This window comes from Schistocerca gregaria, chromosome 8 (assembly GCF_023897955.1).
Source record: "Schistocerca gregaria isolate iqSchGreg1 chromosome 8, iqSchGreg1.2, whole genome shotgun sequence".
NCBI classification, from domain to species: Eukaryota; Metazoa; Arthropoda; class Insecta; order Orthoptera; family Acrididae; genus Schistocerca; species Schistocerca gregaria.
The window spans coordinates 454,271,451-454,289,692 of NC_064927.1; the positions used below are offsets into that span (position 1 = coordinate 454,271,451).

Sequence of the window (18,242 nt, forward strand, 5' to 3'; positions counted from 1 at the left end):
AAAAATTCAGAACGTAGAGTTGGCCGTATTGACACACATCCCAAACAGTCTTGCCAGTCGGATTTTCATAGTACATTGAAATGCTGCTACATTCAAAGATGAACAATACAGAATTTGTATTTACTTCAATGGATGATGTATGAAAATGCAGTGCTCGGAACTCGGGGCGGAGAAAAAAAGCTCGTCTTCCACCTCTTCTTTTAAAAAAATTTATTTACTGACACAGAGATTTTTGTGCTAGTATTTATCTTTGTACCTGGCAGAACCTACCAACATTTTTCAGAACTTCTGCTTACTTTGCACTCGATTCTAAGCCGCAGGCAGTTTTTTGGATTACAAAAACTGGAAAAAAAGTGCAGCTTAGATTCGAGTAAATACGGTAACTACCTGTGTTGGAAAGTTAATTACTGAGATTATTGTAGGATCCAAATAAGGCTTTCAGATCATTTTTCCTATCAGAATCCTATTAAAAAATCTACATTGAAATCATCACAGACTATTTATTTTTGAAAGTATTGTTGGAGAAAATGGACAGTCACAAAATAATATTTGAAATTCATTATAAAATAGTCTAGATTGAAGGACATGTTTATTAAAAAGTGACCGGTTCTGATCATCACATAATCATCATCAGACCATCAATCATGTTGTTGTTGTTTTGGTCTTCAGTCCAGAGACTGGTTTGGTGCAGCTACTCTATCCTGTGCAAGCTCCTTCATCTCCCACTAACTACTGCAACCTACATCCTTCTGAATCTGCTTAGTGTATTCATCTCTTGGTCTCCCTCTACGATTTTTACCCTCCACGCTGCCCTCCAATGCTAAATTGGTGATCCTTTGATGCCTCAGAACATGTCCTACCAACCGGTCCCTTCTTCTTGTAAAGTTGTGCCACAAACTCCTCTTCTCCCCAATCCTATTCAATACCTCCTCATTAGTTATGTGATCTACCCATCTAATCTTCAGCATTTTTCTGTAGCACCACATATCGAAAGCTTCTATTCTCTTCTTGTCCAAACTATTTACCGTCCATGTTTCACTTACATACATGGCTGCACTCCATGCAAATACTTTCAGAAACAACTTCCTGACACTTAAATCTATACTCAATGTTAACAAATTTCTCTTCTTCAGAAACGCTTTCCTAGGCATTGCCAGTCTACATTTTATATCCTCTCTACTTCGGCCGTCATCAGTTTTTTGCTCCCCAAATAGCAAATTTCATCTACTACTTTAAGTGTCTTCATTTCATAATCCAATTCCCTCAGCATCACCTGACTTAATTCGACAACATTCCATTATCCTCATTTTGCTTTTGTTGATGTTCATCTTATATCCTCCTTTCAAGACACTGGCCATTCCATTCAGCTGCTCCTCCAAGTCCTTTGCTGTCTCTGCCAGAATTATAATGCCTTCGGCGAACCTCAAAAGTTTTTACTTCTTCTCCATGGACTTTAATACCTACTCCAAATTTTTCTTTTGTTTCCTTTACTGCTTGCTCAGTATACAGATTGAATATCATTGGGGATAGGCTACAACCCTGTCTCACTCCTTTCCCAACCACTGCTTCCTTGTAACTGCCATCTGGTTTCTGTACAAATTGTAAATAGCCTTTCTCTCCCTGTATTTTACCCCTGCCACCTTCAGAACTTGAAAGAGAGTATTCCAGGGAACATTGTCGAAAGCTTTCCCTAAGTCTACAAATGTTAGAAATGTAGGTTTGCCTTTCCTTAATCTATCTTCTAAGAGAAGTCGTAGGGACAGTATTGCCTCACATGTTCCAATATTTCTACAGAATCTAAACTGATCTTCCCCCAAGGTTGGCTTCTACCAGCTTTTCCATTAGTCTGTAAGGAACTCGTGTTAGTATTTTGCAGCCGTGACTTATTAAACTGATAGTTCAGTAATTTTCAAATCTGTCAACATCTGCTTTCTTTGGGATTGGAATTATTATATTCTTCTTGAAGCCTGAGGGTGTTTCACCTGTCTCATACATCGTTCTCAACAGATGGTAGAGTTTTGTCAGGGCTGGCTCTCCCAAGGCTGTTAGTAGTTCTAATGGAATGTTGTCTACTCCCGGGGCCTTGTTTCGACTTAGGTCTTTCAGTGCTCTGTCAAACTCTTCACGCAGTATCGTATCTCCCATTTCATCTTCATCTACATCCTCTTCCATTTCCATAATATTGTCCTCAAGTACATCACCCTTGTATAGACCCTCCATATACTCCTTCCACCTCTCTGCTTTCCCTTTTTTGTTAAAAACTGGGTTTCCATCTGAGCTCTTGATATTCATGCAAGTGGTTCTCTTTTCTCGAAAGGTCTCTTTAATTTTCCTGTATGCAGTATCTATCTTATCCCTAGTGAGATATGGCTCTACATCCTTACATTTGTCCTCTAGCCATCCCTGCTTAGCCATTTTGCACTTCCTGTCAATCTCGTTTTTGAGACATTTGTATTCCTTTTTGCCTGATTCATTTACTGCATTTTTATATTTTCTCCTTTCATCATTTAAATTCAATATTTCTTCTGTTACCCAAGGATTTCTATTAGCCCTAGTCTTTTTACCTACTTGATCCTCTGCTGCCCTCACTATTTCATCCCTCAAAGCTACCCATTCTTCTTCTACTGTATTTCTTTCCCCCATTTCTGTCAATCATTCCCTTATGTTCTCCCTGAAGCTCTCTACAACCTCTGGTTCTGTCACTTTATCCAGGTCCCATCTCCTTAAATTCCCACCTTTTTGTAGTTTCTTCATTTTTAATCTACAGTTCATAACCAGTAGATTGTGGTCAGAGTCCACATCTGCCCCTGGAAAAGTCTTACAATTTAAAACCTGATCCCAAATATCTATCTTACCATTGTATAATTTATCTGAAACCTACTAGTATCTCCAGGGTGTTTCCATGTATACAACCTACTTTCATGATTCTTGAACCAAGTGTTAGCTGTTATTATGTTATGCTGTGTGCAAAATTCTACCAGGCGGCTTCCTTTTTCATTTCTTGCCCCCATTCAATATTCACTTACTTCATTTCCTTCTCTTCCTTTTCCTACTATCGAATTCCAGTCACCAGTGACTATTAAATTTTTGTCTTCCTTCACTATCTGAGTAATTGCTTTTATCTCATCATACATTTAATCAATCTCTTTGTCATATGCAGAGATAGTTGGCATATAAATTTGTACTACTGTGGTAGGCGTGGGCTTCGTATCTATTTTGGCCACAATAATGTGTTCACTATGCTGATTGTAGTAGCTTACCTGCACTCCTATTTTTTTTTATTCATTATTAAACCTTCTCTAGCATGACCCCTATTTGATTTTGTATTTATAACCCTGTATTCACCTGACCAGAAGTCTTGTTCCTCCTGCCACCGAACTTCACTTATTCCCACCATATCTAACTTTAACCTATCCATGTCCTGTTTTAAATTTTCTAACCAACCTGCCCGATTAAGGCATCTGACATTCCACGCTCCGATCCATAGAATGCCAGTTTTCTTTCTCCTGATAACAACATCCTCCTGATTAGTTCCCACCCGGAGATCTGAGTGGGTGACATTTTATCTCCGGAATATTTTACCCAAGAGGACGCCATCATCATTTAACCATACAGTAAAGCTGCATGTTCTCGGGAAAAATTATGGCTGTAGTTTCGCCTTGCTTTTAGCCGTTCGCAGTACCAGCACAGCAAGACCATTTTGGTTAGTGTTACAAGGCCAGATCAGTCAATCATCCAAACTGTTGCCCCTGTGCCCCTGCAACTACTGAAAAGGCTGCTGCCCCTCTTCAGGAACCACACATTTGTCTGTCCTCTCAACAGATACCCCTCTGTTATGGTTGCACCTATGAATCTGCTATCTGTATCACTGAGGCATGCAACCCAGGTTATGAAGCAACCGGGATAGGAAAACAGGGAGGGTAGCAAGGATAGAGGCATGGTTGTCAGAGGGAAGCCAAAGATATCATTTCAAATGTCTGCTTGTGTCTGTGTATGTGCGGATGGATATGTGTGTGTGTGTGTGTGCGAGTGTACACCTGTCCTTTTTTTCCCTAAGGGAAGTCTTTCCGCTCCCGGGATTGGAATGACTCCTTACCCTCTCCCTTAAAACCCACATCCTTTCATTTTTCCCTCTCCTTCCTTCCTTCCTGACGAAGCAACTGCCAGTTGCGAAAGCTCGTAATTCTGTGTGTGTGTTTGTGTGTTTTGTTCATGTGCCTGTCTGCCGGCGCTTTCCCGCTTGGTAAGTCTTAGAATCTTTGTTTTTAATATAACTCAAAAAGTTAGTTGTAAATAAGCTATTACATTTTAGAAAGAACACTGTTATATGTCATTACAATACCAGGCGGAAAATTATGTTCTTAACTTCTTGTTAAAGTTGTCCTTAACACAAAAAGAGATGCACAGTGATGCAACAAAAATTTTTGATCACTTATCCAATGATATAAATTGACTGACAGATACAAAATACAGTTTGAAAACAAACTGAAAAAGTTTCTCCTGAAAACTCCTTCTATTCCAAAGAAGAATTTGTGTAATTGTAATGTTGTTAAATCACCTCATGGTCAGAACATTATTTCCATTGACAGATTTGAGCCCTGTTTTCACACATTTATCCTCTGTTGCTCTTATTATAAATATTTTCCAGGACAGTTTTACTTCAAACATTCTGCATTTTTTAGCAACTGTTAGGAATAATTCATCAATGAATTTATCATCAATGAACTGAATTAATACCAAGTGAGCCAGAAAAATATATACACACTTTAAGTAACAAAAAGTATTACTTATGTATTTATTTTACATTTAATAATTGGTCACACATGTTGCACATCCTTCAGTATAGCACATGGTTACTTTAAATGTTCAAAATGTTCACAGTTGGTGTGTATACACATAACAGAATGATGAGTGGTTGTCGCAACTACATCAGTCATTGTTACAGTTGAGATTGCTGCACATGTCGCTGTAATTTCAGAGTAAAGTTTCTCCAGCATGCGAGGCTTACGTCGATAGACGTTATCTTTCACAGTTACCCACAAGTAAAAGTCCATAGGTGTTACATCTGATGACCATGGAGGGAACTCAATGGCACTCTTTGTCCAATCCAATTCCCCGAAAAATTGTCATCCAGAAAAGATTGTAGGGCTAGGTGGTAGTGTGGTGGCACCCTATCGTGTTGGAAGAAGACCTCTTCAGCAACCCCATAAAGTGCACATATACCTGTGAAAATCAATGTGCATAACATTTCCAGGTACACTTCCTCAAAAACAATAGCATCAAAGAAAAAGGGTCCTACTAAGCTCCAAGGTCATAATCCACACCACACATGGACTCCTAGTAGACTGATTGCCTTATCCACACAAACATGCAGATTTTCTGGTGCCCAGTACACACTGTTATGACAATTCACAGTTCTACTAAGTTTAAATTGTGCCTTGTGAGGTAAGGGGCGAGTTGTGGCATCTCTAAGATATTCTAAGTTCAGAGTTGGTGTGGCCGCACTGGGGCCTCTGGGCGGGCTGAGGCTCGTCGCTGGCCACATGGTGCCAAATGTTAGCTGGGGTCCAGGGACTGTGTGGCTGGGAATTCCATGGTGATGCTGTGTCAATAAAGGAGACATACTGGGAGTGCCAAATATGGTGGACCTTGTGAAACCTTAATGGCAGACATTTTACAGTTCGTATAGAAGTTAATAGTAGCCAAATGAATCATACCTCAAAAAGAAACATGTGCATTGCCATTATTTGCATGACAATTCTGATGATGTAATCAGATTTTTAATAACTTTATTAGTTTAAAGTTTAGTATCTGACTGTAAATTATACAAGTAACACCCAGTAATGAATTTCCAAATTCTAAACGGTTCATCCGATTTTGTCGATCAAAATGTCTTTAGAAAGCTATTAATGTAAACCTAAATTGGTATAAATTACAGGCATCTAACTTGAATAGTACATGAGTTATTGGAGATCAAAGGGGCCGATTACTATCATTCACATCTGGCCATATGTACTCCACAGTTACCAGAAAAAACGGTAGCAGCATGCTTACAAATTTATACTAACAAGGAGATAGAGGGGCTGGCCAGTACTTACCTCAGCTCAGTACAGCCAATAGATACACAAAACAGAACAGAAAATTTACGTTCCTAGCTTTCGGAGCTTTGTTCCTTTGTCAGGGTGGAGAGAGGGGGGAAAAAAGGAAGAAGGGAAAGTGGATTCAGTTACTCACAACCCAGGTTACGAAGCAACAGGGAAAGGTAAACAGGGAGGGTAGCAAGGATGGAGGCATAATTGTCAGAGGGAAGCCAAAGATATTCTACTGTAAGTACTGTGCCAGGTAGAACAGTAGGTTGTTTGTAATGCCCTGAGTTCTCCTTTGTCCCTGCCTCCCCTGTGTAGGGCCTCTAGACCTACCACTGGTACAATACTCACAGTCATGAGGAAAATCGGTGAAAGAGACTTTGCTTCCTGTAGAGGAGACAGAATCCATTTGATATGATATTTGGGATAGCAGACAAATGTTCATTTGCAGAATCCTATTTAAGGACTCTAGTATTCTTAGACTCTCTTCCCTATACATTCAGTTTTTCTGGTTTTTATTGCTGAGACGAACCCTCATTCAACTGGTTCAAAAGAAAATTAAAAACATACCTCATCAGTATCAGTAATTTTTTTATATAAATAAAATAGAAAGAAACTTCCTCATGGGAAAAATATATTAAAAACAAAGATTCCAAGACTTACCAAGTGGGAAAGCGCCGGTAGATAGGCACAATAAATAAAACACACAAACACACACACAGAATTTCTAGCTTTCGCAACCGACGGTTGCTTCTTCAGGAAAGAGGGAAGGAGAGGGAAAGACGAAAGGATGTGGGTTTTAAGGGAGAGGGTAAGGAGTCGTTCCAATCCCGGGAGCGGAAAGACTTACCCTAGGGGGAAAAGAGGACAGGTGTACACTCACACACACACACACACATATCAATCCGCACATACACAGACACAAGCAGACATTTGAAATGATATCTTTGGCTTCCCTCTGACAACCATGCCTCTATCCTTGCTACCCTCCCTGTTTTCCTATCCCTGTTGCTTCATAACCTGGGTTGTGAGTAACTAAATCCACTTTCCCTTCTTCCCTTTCTTTCCCCTCTCTCCTCCCTGATGAAGGAACATTTATTCCAAAAGCTAGGAACGTAAATTTTTGGTTGTTTGTTGTTGTTTGTTTTTTGTGTACCTATCGGCTGTAGTGAGCTGAGGTAAGTACTGACCAGCCCTCTATCTCTTTGTTAGTATTTGTTTCACATCTTTATATGAGATTTTCCATTAACATTAAATAAATATTTTTAAGTCCTGTGAGTAAGGTTTTCAATGTTCCTGAATGGGACTAGAGAATTTTTTGATCGTGTGAATTCCACAAACTTCAGTGGCAATGGAAATGAATACTGAGAGGAAATGGCATAATAGCTTTTACTTCTTTTATTCCCTTTATTAAGGTATTGAATAAATTGTAATATAAAATTGTTCTTCTCAAAGGATATCAACCGAGAACTTGATCAACTTGAATTTGACATAGAAGATTTGGAACGCTGGCGAGATCGATTTTTTGAAGCCATTCAAAGTGGATCTGTTGTAAATGTAAGTAATAAATGGTTTTCATACTTCTAAAAAGAATTAGAATTATCTTTTCTGGCAACCAAGACAATTCACTGAGTGTAATCTTTGTACTTACCCTTAATACAATCAATGTAATTTAAAACTATGCATTCTTGCTGTACATTTTAGTTGTATTTTACAATAAGAATTGTTTAATATGAGCATGGAAACCTTTGGGCCATACACAAATATACACACATGGGAATGAGTAAATCATTTCTGTCTAAATGAAATGCTGAATAGTGTGTAGGCACGTAAACAACAAGTTGAAACAGTAGCAGAGTTTTTTTTAACTTGATTTCTTCTTCAGAACACACACACACACACACACACACACACACACACACACACACACACACACACACACACACATGCATCTCATTCACACATGACACTCTCTCTGCCTGGCCTCAAAGTTAATAAAAAATGCATCCTCCAGTGTTGCAGTGATTATTGTTTGAAGCTTATTCTTTAGAAGTAGAATTTATGGGAAGTTTACAGTAATAATCATAATACTGTGGGCTCCATCTGATGATTTTCAGTTATTTATGAAACAATTACTCTGTCATTCCGTTTCATCATCCATCTGCCAATGTACCATGGGATCAAAGTTAACATCACCTTCTAGTACATGTGCATTCCAATTTTCCAAATCCTGTTCCGACCATTGCGATTAAACACGAGTTCTGTAAGACAGACTATGACATCACTGAGATCTCAGCCAGGCCAGGCATCACAACTGACGTGCTTCCAGACCAAGCTTCACATTTGCATTGCACACACCCAGTATCAAAACCAAACGTGGACTCCAAGAATGTGTTTTTCATGACCTTGCCTTGGCAAGACCAGACACTGCTGACTCCCAGTTCAAGTGACGCCACCTCCATGTCAGCCATGCCACAAATCACTGTACATCTGCACTAATCCCCATGAGACACAGACACACTGCTGGATAATGCACAATACCCATCATTTCCAAACAAGTTTGGTGTGATGTTTTGAATGAATGGGTCTGACCAGTCATCCCAGAGTCATATCGCAGGACAGTTTTTGACCTTCCCAACAACTGTGCACATCCGGTCATGCGCCCACCATATCCTTCATACGGAATGGTTTGTCTGGCCTAACATCAAAAAGGATTGTGCCACATGGACCAGGACTTGCATTCCATGCCAGCAGGCTAAAACTGGCCACCATGCACAGCCCACCTTTGGTAAAATCCTAATTTCAAAGAGGTGGTTCCAGTATGTTATTGACATTGTAGGGCCACTCTCTGAATTACATAATTACATTCTATCAATGATAGATCGCGTCACACAATGGGTGGAGGCCACTCCAATTTCTGATATATCAGCAGAGACAGTAGCAAAAACTTTTGTCAACAGTTGGATTGCCAGATTCAGATGCCCTGCCTCCTTAACGTCGGATTAGGGACAGCAGTTTGAATCAAAACTTTCAATGACTTATGCCACCTATGCATCGGTTCCACATAACTGCCTGCCACCCCCAATACAATGACCTTGTGGAATGGTGGCATCACATGATAAAAGCTACTCTCTTGTGCCACTCAGATTCATGGGCGGATTAAAAGTTCCACTGTATCATAGTATTGACTATATACATTATCTAGGTGAGCCATACTTTTTCTGTATCACATAGTTGCTGCTTCCCTGGGTTCTCCGGGGCATTCGCACAACACATAAAGATGACCTCGAAGCATCACTCACCAAAATACTATACGGCAAGCCCATCACTCTACCCATTGAATTCATCGTGCACGAATCACTCCACACAGTCTGAGACTTACCAGACTTAATCACAAGAGTGTGCACAAATATACAAAACATCCATGTACCACCCACTCCCATCACATGACACAATGAATATTTATTCATAAAGACCTGTCCATGCATTTTCATGTGATGCTACATACAGACGAAGTGAAACCTGCCCTACAGCCGCCATTTACAGGACCATAATGAGTTCTGAAACACAATACAAACACTTTTGATATCAAAATTGCTGGAAAACAAACAACAGTGTCGGTGAACTGGCTTAAACTGGTGTAAACTTTAGCAGATCTATCACAATAGGCCCCATCACCTCCTGTGCACCCATTAGTCAATTTCCAAGTGTGGGTGAATCTCCATAATTTTCTGCCTGATGACATATCTGTCACATTATGGAATACCAACATCGTGATTACCACTACCTGCACAGACAGGCAGTTGTATGCAAGCACTGTCACTCACAGTTTTATGCACACCATTCCTGTCCCACCAGAGGTTGATATAGCAGGACTCACCTCCCGTTTTTCAGCAGCTTTTACACTCATCAACACCACCCTGGCTTACACTGGTACTGGCCTCCTGTTAATGCAACAGTGCAAGGTAATGCCATCAATATGGCTCCCTCCCCAAACGCTTCCACCCAGCCAGCAACAATTAAAGATGCCACCGAGAATTCTTCCTTATTTGCTAACACGCAGCAACCCATGAGTCACACCGCCAATGTTGTGCTTTGGGGGTCCCTTGCGCCCCCTGGTGCACCTTGTCTTCCATCACATGCCCTGTCACACAGCCACCCACATCACTTCAGACAGACGATGTCCCACTGCAGTCTCTCCCTCTCCTAAAATGCTCTACACTAAGGGGGAGGGGGGGGGGGGCACACTCTCTGGCGGCATAACATCTCTAACTGTGTGTGTAAATGATGATTGCTGCCCCGCGAGGCAGTAAGAATTAGTACACTCTGTATGCTTATAACACCTAAACATGTTATGTATATGTGCCTGCTAATAAATAGTGTGGAAATCATATCTATACACTGTGTCACTATTTTGCTACCACACATCTGGTACCTCACTTCCCACACATATCTTACAGTGTTGTTAATTTGCTTTCTGTGTCCTTAGTTAATTCTAAAATAAAAGACTTATGTTTTTTATTTACTCATATCAGAAGTCAATCTTTACAGTACACAAGTATATGCAGTTATGCACAGTGTGTGTGTGTGTGTGTGTGTGTGTGTGTGTGTGTGTGTGTGTGTGTGTGTGTGTGTGTGTGTGTGTGTTTCGAAATATCATCAATCAAATTTGCAAAACAAATGTCATCTGATTTCCAAATTTGGTCAATGAGATTTCAGACATAAGTAAATAAAAAGAATAACTTAATTAGCATTACAGAGGACTTAATTATAAGGTAATCAATGCATTACTGAATCCAGTGCATTGTAGTTTGGATGAAGTAACCCAGTAGTGTACTGGGGTGTAATTGTTTATAAATGAAAAGTAAAATACATCTCAACAGTCTGTGTTTGTGTTTATAATTATCAAAGAGTCTGAGGGTTAAGATCGGGTTGGTTACACCAAACAACACTCCAGTTTTGCAGTAGTTTGTTTATTCACCTAAACACATCAAAGGCTTACAAAGAACTGACATGGCAGAACTGCACAAAGATAATGTTTAGTTTAGTTCAAAGACGATACTCAGATCGATGCTGGTGTTGACCTCATTGGCGCCACACAGCCACCCCCCCCCCTCCCCCCACAGTACGGAGTACTCTTGAGAGGCTAAGGGGAGGGGGGGCGGGCGGGAGGTGTGATCATGGCGTTAGCAGGGGTGGTCCGCGGGAGCCGGACCACGGTCAGCTCAACAGCGTTGATGGGAAGCTGTGTGGGTAGATGTCGTGAAGGAAGGTTTGGCCACCAAACCGGTAAGTTGTTGAAGTGAGCCGGGCATCGTACTGGATATGCTGGTCATGCGGCAACAGGTAGGCTGGGGGTTTGTGGGAGAAACGAAGCAACGACGTTGATGTCTCTGGTGGGTGTGGCGAACACATGAAGCATGTCCAGGTAGACGTCAGGTGAGAGGGGAACACAGAATGGCAGAGGTTGTGTCATGGCCACTGGACGAAGAGAACACATGACGAACAGTGTATCATCGTGCAGTATTATTGAGATGTCATTGATTATGTCTGGGGGGACAGGCACAAACACCTCGAGCAAGGGCACGTTCAAGATGGGTGAGGAGGGGGGGGGGGGGGGGGGGGGTCATGAGAAACCTCGACAGGGCAAGGCAGGCGGTGAGGACATGATCGTAGGTAAGCTTGACGTGGGGAGCATGTGGTCACTCGACGGAGTGCATGAGACCGGTGTAGAGGGGGAGGTCGGAGGAGAGCTTAACAATTGGAGCTGGAAGTCTTTCGACCGAGTGTGTAAGTCCGACGTGGAGGGAGTGGTCGGAGCGTTGTGAGCCACAACAGTGAGTGGCATGTCGTGGCCTGAAAGGGTTAGAAGCAGGCTCGACATGAGCAGGCTTAAGTCTGTTGAGAGAGACTGTAACAGCTGAATCTTTTATCTGGATGTCATAGGTGTTGGCTGAGCGCCGGAGAACTTGGTACGGGCCGATATATGGAGGTTGGAGGGGAGCATGAACAGTGTCATCTCGGAGCATGACGTATTTGCAATTGTCCAGAGATTTCGGGATGTGAAGCTTAGGGTGGGAATGGCTGGTGGGCAGAGGGATGTGGAGGTTGATGAAGTGGCGTCTGACGTGGTGCACGAAGGAAGGTAAGTCAGATTGAGGGAGAGAAACAGAAGGGCTTACGAGTTCACCAGGGAGAACAATGTTCTGGCCGTATACGAACTCAGCTATTGTGCCTTTGAGGTCTTCCTTATAGATCACACGAATGCCGAGTAGCACAAGGGGAAGGGCCTCCATCCACAGAGAGTCGTGGCATCGAAGAGCCGCTTTGAAAGTGCGGTGCCAGCGCTCTATTAGCCCATTACTTTGCCGGTGATATGCTGTGGTATGGATGCGCCGGATGCCGCAAATGTCACAAATCTTGTTGAACAGGGCCAACTCAAATAGTCTGCCCTGGTCAGTCGTGATGATAGCTGGACATCCAAAACATGGTACCCGTGACTCGACAAAAGCTCAAGCAACAGTTTCTGCCATAATATTGGGGACGGGGACAGCTTTGACCGAGCAAGTTGTTCGGCCGATAGATGAGAGAACATAACGAAAGTCGTTAGAGGGGGGAGAGGACCAACAATGTCAATATCAACATGCGGGAAACGCCCAAGAGGGATTGAAAAGGTACCGAGGGGAGGGTGAAGTGTGCTTGTGTACTTGCATCATTGGCACATGAAGCAGGAGTGTGCCCATTGCTGGCAATCCTTGTTGACATTTCTCCACACAAAGCGCTCCACTATGAGGTGGGCGGACGCATGAACACCGGGGTGGGCTAAATTATGCAATGCATTGAAGACATCTTGACGGAGCATGGTTGGGATGAGGGGGTGTAATGTGCCTGTACTGTCGTCACACCAGATATCACCAGAAATGCCAGGGAAGCTGGTGCGGGCAAAGTGTAGTGAAGAGGTAGAGTCTGAAATCAGGTATTGTGTGTCACTGTCGGCAGGTTGGAGGTTAGGCAGTTCAGAGAGGTCAAACAGCAAATGAACAGCGCTGACTCGTGAAAGGAAATCAACAACTATATTGTCAGCACCCATTATGTGTCTGACATCGGTTGTGAACTAAGGCATGAAGTCCATGTATCTGAAGTGGCAAGGAGGCGGGTCAGCTGGCGGGTTAGTAATGGCTGCAGCCAGGGGTTTGTGGTCCATTAAAACATAGAAGGGCCGTCCCTCAATATCAGTCTTAAAATGGTTGACCACTTTGTAGACCGCAAGCAACCCCCTGTCAAATGCAGAATATTTCCGTTGTGCATTGGTGAGCTTGCGCGAGAAGAACTGCAGAGGCGAAGTCTGGCCATCAATTGTCTGGCTAAGGACAGTGCCGATGGCAGTATTGCTCGCGTCTGTGGTGCTGAAAAGCTGTGCTTTGGGATGAGGATGCGTGATGGTGCAGGCCTCGGCAAGAAGATTTTTGAGGGCAGTGAAATAGTCAGTCATAGCAGGAGTCCATGGAACGGGCCAAGATCCAGAAGTGTTGGTGCCTTTTCAAGGCGTCTGTCAGTGGAGCCTGAATCTCTGCAGCCCGAGGTAGATGTCGGCAATAATAATTAACCATCCCCAGAAAGCGCCGGAGCTTTGGGTGGGTTTAGTATTGTTTCTAATTTCTCAGGGGGTGGTGAAATGGCATCAGCAGAGACCTGAAAACCAAAGAAAGTGACAGCGAGTTGATGTAGCTGCAAAGTGTCCTGGTTGGTCTTGATGCCAACTGCCACAAGAGCGTTCATAACAGTTTGCACGTGTCGAATGTTGTCCTTAATGGAGGAGCTGAACACAAGAATGTCATCAAGATATGCAAAGCAGAATTTTAGGTCGAATAGCACTTCGTTAATGAAGCGTTGCCAGGTCTGGGTTGCGTTTTTCAGACCGAAGGACATGAATCGAAACTGAAATAACCCAATCGGGGTGGTGATTGCTGTCTTCCTGATGTCTTCCGGTGCCATGGGGATCTGGTGGTAGGCCCATTTGCAATCAATGACAGAGAACATGGTCGCACCTGCGAGGGAAGTGGTAAAGTTAGTAATGTTGGGTATGGGGTAGGTGTCCATAATTGTTCATGCCTTTAATCGGCAGTAGTCTCCACACATGCTCCAGGACCCGTCTTTCTTGGGTGTCATATGTATGGGTGTGGACCAGTTACTGGCAGAGGGTTCAATGACGCTGGAGCCTAGTAGTTCTGAAATCTGCTTTTTAAGGTTGGAGAGGCGCTCAGGACAAAGTCAACGTGGTTTTACTGGATATCCGGGGGACCTGGCATGAGGCGAAGCTTGTGAACCATACCATTTGTGAAGAAATGTTGCCGGCAGTAGGGGGGCAGTTTGTTTACAATGTTTGGCGGGCAGAGTGGGCGAGGCGTGGTCATGGTGTTCGAAGCCACTTGGAGGATCTGATGAGAGCCGAGGTGGCAAAGTGTCCCAGGAGTCAACGCGACAAGATGGTTGCCGGCCCAAAGCAGTGGCACCAAGGTCAGGTGAGCTCGGTAGAGCTCATGAGCCTTTAGTGAGTCCATTGTCCGAGCGCGCAGCCTGTGGCAGCACGGTCGCGGGTGAAACGCTAGGCGCGAGTGCACTGTTTGTGTTGTCAGTGGCACGACGGCGTGCAGGAGCCGAAGTTAGAGGTGCTGTCCATGAGGGGGGGAGGTGCGGGAGGGGGGGGGGGGGGGGGTAGGAGCTGTCATTTCGGGAACATGTGATGCTCGTCGCGCATGTGCACTCGTGTCCAGTCGAGTGTCAAACACTGCCGTGTTAGGGTGGTGTGGCCCTGTGGAACTGTCAGTACACGTTATGGCAGACTTGATAGCACAGCTGTGAGGGGCAGCGGAAGGTAAGCACATAGAGGCTCAATTTCTGAGACTAAAAGCAGATTCGGTGCACTTACTTACCTTGCTTTGTCCATGCTACAGTGTCTGTAATTCCTTTGCTGCATCGGAGAGCTGGAGCTGTGTTTCATGGGGCCAGAGGGAGAGCTCGAAGTTTTCCTTGCATAGGCGAGTGACGTGTTTCAGCTCAACAAGGCACTTATGCATGGTTTCTTGTAACGTTGTCGACAGAGATGAGCATGATGAGATGAGCCCGGATCGATTTGTCACAGGGATGGGGGGGTGGGGGGGGTGGGGGGGGGGGGGGTGGGGGGGGGTGTTTGCTTGACGGAACACAGGGGAAGTGAGTCTTGGACTGGTGATGAAACACGCTGTTTCACACTAGGTCTGGTGAAGGTTTGTTGTGTCGCAAGAAGTCGATGCCTAGTATAGGTTGGTCAATTTCGCACACTAAAAAAGTCCACTTGAGTTTACAGTTTGTGGAGAGTGAGACGATGTGGGAAGTTGAACCTGAGCATTGTAGTTTAGTTGAATTCACAGCCTGCAGTGAAGTATGATGAGGGCGGATGTTTGATGATGCTAAGGACGTAGGCAGCAGCAAAACATTGGCGCCTGTGTCCACTAGGAAAAGGTACCACGACGAATTGTCTTTAATGTAAAGTTGTCCACAATTATCCAGTCGTTCCTGGACAGAATGGAGCACTGGGATGTGCCTGTCACGTTGTGTGCAGGAGGCATTTGGGAAGCAGCAGGGTGGTCTGCAGTTCCGTGCCGCCTCACCAAACCGTGTGTGGGAGTAACAGTACGGGTGGTGCGATTGCATTTCCTGCGGAATGTTCGTTGCCAGTGGCAGTGGCTGAGGTTCGGTAGCTGCAGCAGGCTCGGTTTCAGGAGGGGGCGTGACTGTGGGCAGAGCAGGTGACATCCCAGTAGCTTGTTTACTGCTTCCTGGAGTGAGCGGAATGATCGGCACAGTGCAGCCCCAACCACGTCCAGCCGCAGGACGACGAGCCTGAACCTGATACTTGTCAGGTAGGCAATGGCTGGCGAAATAGAGCAGTGATGCGTCGTGTAGCTTGTCAGCAATTGTCACTGTTTGCTCGACAGGTTCGGGAGACCTCTGAGCCAGAGCAAAGCGGATGTGAGGAGATAGTTTATCTGACCAGATGGTGAGGAGAGCTGTGTCAGAGACTAGATCAACGCTGACCAGGGCACGTAGCCGTCTCCAGGGCTGGGAAGATTTGTCATTGCCCAGTTGCTCGACGTGAAGCACTTGCCATATTGCTGCCTCAGTTGAGTGTGCAAGCCGATGGAGAACTGTCTTTTTGGCTAGAGTGTACCGCGTAGATGAGTCCGGGGCGTCGACACCTGGTCGTGCAGGTGGGTGATGAGGCAGAGAAACCGGGCTGACTCGTCAAGTTTGTAATGGTCGAACACTTCATCTGCAATTTTGAACCAGGTTGTAGCTCTGTCAAGATTAAATGGCGGCAGCATCGGCAAGAGTTGTAGAATGTTCAGAAAAACAGGTTGAGTTGAGTTAGTTGGGGCACTGCCTGAAACGAGCTGTTGTTGCTGTAGTATTCCAGGAGAGTGTGCCTCCAGGGGATGTGGCAATGACAGCTGTTCGGGTGGCATCGTGAAGGTGATACGTTGTGGTTGAGCACGATCCATTGTGATTTGGAAGGGTGACACAGGTGATACACCATAATGTGTCGATTGTGGTTGTGGAAGCTCCACATGTTGCGGGTGTTTTTGGTTTGATGAGTCGCGGAAGACCAACGCGGATGAGGCACCAAGATGTGCTGAGAATGGTAGTGGAAGCTGGACTGCAGCCAGTGCGGGGGCGACAGGTGAGAAAAAGTTCAAAGTTTGAGAAGCGTGTTATGCCACAGAAAGGTTGATGTATGATCAGAGCAAGGGTCACCTGTGTTGCAGGGAGGCTGCGGAGGTGTGGGCTGTCCAGAAGCACAGTGTGGGAAATGATGTTGAACGTGGGATGGAATGTGTGAATGTTCACTGCTCATAGTCATTCCACTCAAAATGGTGTGCGAATAAGGTGAATCTCATGGCACAAAACACTGAGGTGTAGCAGTGGGACAGAGGTGGAGGTCAGGCACAGATAACAAAGTTATTGTTCCTGTTGCAGGCCGAGGTATCGAACTAGGAAGGCATGTGCTGATGCTGAACAAAGGCAGGTGCGGGTGTGGCCGGAAGCTGAGCACGTTGACCTGTTAATGAAGCAGTTCCGGCCACGTGGCAAGTATCTGCGTGGTGCAGCATGGATTGTGGTGTAGCAAATCATTGTCCTGGCGGTGGTAGGATGTCCAACGAAGCATTCGCAGAAATCGGCATTGGTAACGCGCTGCACGAAGATCCGTAAGAGGTAACTGCACAGTCGATGAGGGAGGGAACAAAGGCATTTGATAGCTGGAGTCATGCACACTCCTAACCTCACTTATTGTTGCAGGCTCGAAAACGTCCAGTGAAATAGGCATAATCATCGAGTGAGAGGCATCGTGTTACAGTCCTGGCGGGTGTACATCGCCCGCAACACGATGCATGTCAATCACAAAATCCGGCATTAGGTGCTGGGCTGAAGTCATTGTTCAAATGCTGTGTCAATGAAATACACATGAAAATAACCAATGCGGAGGTTGCGGACACAGTAAAACAGCAGAAACGGAAGACATTACAGCTCGGGGTCACCAGTGAGGGTGAAGTTCGGGTCGGTTACACGAAACAACACTCCCATTTTGCAGTAGTTCATTTATTCACCTAAACACATCAAAGGCTTACAAAGAACTGACATGGCGGAACTGCACAAAGATAATGTTTAACTTAGTTCAAAGACAATACTCAGATCGATGCTGGTGTCAACCTTATTGGCGCCATAAGTCCATAATTATTTTTTTTTTTCCTTAGAAAATAATCTTCAAAGAACGGTGCATTTGAAAATAACAAGGTAAGATGGAAATCAACAATGATGTTCCACCAACAAACAACTTCTGACCTCTGGAAACTATTTTGTTGATCTTGCTTGTATGGTCTTTTGTCATACTTCGCTTGACCTGTGACACTGGCTGAGTTTCCTGCTAGGTTTTTCAACAGTCTTGTTGTTCAGGTTACTGCCAGGTACTCTTAGGTGACCTGTGCTTACATAGTAATGAACAACTGTAGCAAACTCTTAGAGTATGTTTTTGAGGACTGCACTGGTGAGAAGAAAATCTAACAGTAGCTCATAGGGAATGTGTGCAACCATACATAATACAGCTAACAAAATATTCTT

The 18,242-nt window shown here is 44.2% G+C and overlaps 1 protein-coding gene across 1 annotated transcript in view; it reads left to right on the forward strand.

The window, feature by feature from the left end:
• LOC126284216 (phenoloxidase 2-like) overlaps window positions 1–18,242 on the forward strand; it is a 228,595-nt gene that overhangs the window by 86,208 nt on the left and 124,145 nt on the right. The window contains exon 7 of the mRNA XM_049982987.1: window positions 7,542–7,643. Within this exon, the coding sequence (XP_049838944.1) occupies window positions 7,542–7,643 (102 nt within the window). The remainder of the gene's footprint in view (window positions 1–7,541; window positions 7,644–18,242) is intronic.